At 43.0% G+C, this 1,939-nt stretch overlaps 1 protein-coding gene across 1 annotated transcript; it reads right to left on the bottom strand.

Moving 5' to 3' along the window:
- Nucleotides 1-207: 207 nt before the first annotated feature.
- LOC141630502 (uncharacterized) lies at nt 208-540 on the bottom strand. The gene has a single exon (XM_074443310.1). The coding sequence runs from the start codon at nt 538-540 to the stop codon at nt 208-210; it is 333 nt and encodes a 110-aa protein (XP_074299411.1).
- Between the last annotated feature and the right edge of the window lie 1,399 nt (nt 541-1,939).

Here is a 1,939-nt window from a genome sequence, read left to right as displayed (position 1 = left end):
TACCAATTACGGCCCACTCAAAAATCGACTCTCCCACACACAATTAAACCACGAGAACTCCCCCAAAACTCCAACCTCAACTCCAAGTGATGATAACCCCGAGTAATCCATGTATCTTCTATGAATATACACTAGTATGAATGCAATATTTAAAAAAAATGTTGGTTCTTGAGGAACTCCACCAAACCTATCAATTAGAATTTATTCTCATTCCGATTCCTTCTCGGGGAGGGGCTCCCCGAGGTAGAGCACTTCAATTGTTCCTTGCTCATCTCCGTTGTAGTATCGTCTCACCCTTTGTCCATTGACTTTGAAGCTCTGTCCATCCTCGCTCCATAGCTCAAAAGCACCATAAGCGGAGATATGTGTTACTTTGAATGGCCCCGACAAACATGATCGGAGCTGCCCCGGAAATACCTTGACTCTTGACTTGAAAAGGAGCACTAGGTCTCCAACACTCACATCCTTCTTGACAACCTTGGCATCATGCCATTTATTTGTTTGGTCTTTGTAGATTTTAGAGCTTTCATATGCTTCCATTCTCAACTCTTCAAGCTTATTAATTTAGAGAAAACGTATCTCACCGGCCGCATCGAATTAAAGTTCATTTATTTCAAAGGCCCACCATGCTTTATGTTCTAGCTCCACCGGTATGTGGCAAGCTTTCCCATAAACAAGTTTCTAGTGTGTGGTACCAAGAGGTGCCTTGAATCTCGTTCTCAAGGCCCATATTTTATCCGGTAGCTTTTGAGACCAATACTTGCGACTTTTATTGGTCACTTTCTCCAAAATAGCCTTGATTTGGAGGTTAGAAACCTCCACTTGCCCACTCGTTTGAGGGTGGTGGGCAAGTGTCGTTTTGTGCCGCACTCTATGTGCTTCTAGCAAAGCCTTGAATGTGTTCTTACGAAAATGAAACCCACCATCGCTCATCACCACTCTTGGGGTTCCAAACCTTGGAAAAATGTTTCCTTTGAAGATTTTCATCACAACCTTGCTAACAAAATTCGGTGAAGATACCGCCTCAATCCACTTGGACACGTAGTCCACCGCCACTAGGATGTACTCATTTCAGCAAGAGTTTGGAAAAGGGACCATAAAGTCTATGCCTCAACAATCGAAAAGCTTGATCTCCAAGATGTTAGTGAGTGACATCTCATTTCATTTTCCGATATTTCCGGTCCTTTGGCATGAATCACAAGACTTCACCACCATATAAATGTCTTTGAACATATAAGGCCAATAAAACCCGCCTTGCATCACTTTTTCAATGGTTTTTGAAGTAGCTAAGTGTCCACCGTAGGCCGAGTTATGTACCCTATCAACAATCTCAAGTCCTTCCACTTTTGACTCACATCTTCGAAACATAACATCCCCACACTTCCGGAATAAGTGAGGATCTTCCCAAAAATATCTCTTTGCACCATACTTCAATTTCCTTCTTTCCCTAGCCTCCCTTTCATCGGGAATGAAGTCACTAACCACATAATTTGCCAAGTCCGCAAACCATGGCACCTTGAAACTCACTTCCATCAATGAATCTTCTCTTAACCATTCATCAATTGGTCCACTCTTATCGATTATTCCATGGTATTTCACCATAAGCCTTGACAAATGATCAGCCACCACATTTTCGGCCCCGCCTTTGTCTCTTATCTCTAAATCGAATTTTTAAAGCAATAGAACCCATCGCAAGAGCCTTGTCTTGGCAGCCTTCTTCGCCATTAGTTGCCTCAAGGCGGTGTGGTCGGTGTAAACCACCACCTTGGACCCCACAAGGTATTGCCTAAACTTCTCGATTGCATGGACAATTGCAAGCATCTCTTTTTCCGTAGTTGAGTAGTTGCATTGAGCTTGGTCTAAGGTCTTGCTTCAATAGTAGATGACATGGTGTTTCTTGTCAACTACTTGTCCGAGAACCACTCCCATGACAAAATCT

Source organism: Silene latifolia, chromosome Y (genome assembly GCF_048544455.1).
Source record: "Silene latifolia isolate original U9 population chromosome Y, ASM4854445v1, whole genome shotgun sequence".
Taxonomy (NCBI): Eukaryota; Viridiplantae; Streptophyta; class Magnoliopsida; order Caryophyllales; family Caryophyllaceae; genus Silene; species Silene latifolia.
The sequence above is the reverse complement of the archived record's forward strand: the minus strand, read 5'-3'. Positions and strand labels throughout refer to the sequence as shown.

Bases quoted from the DNA above. Each gene is read 5' to 3' on its own strand.
- LOC141630502 (XM_074443310.1), bottom strand. From the start codon at position 540: ATGGAAGCATATGAAAGCTCTAAAATCTACAAAGACCAAACAAATAAA.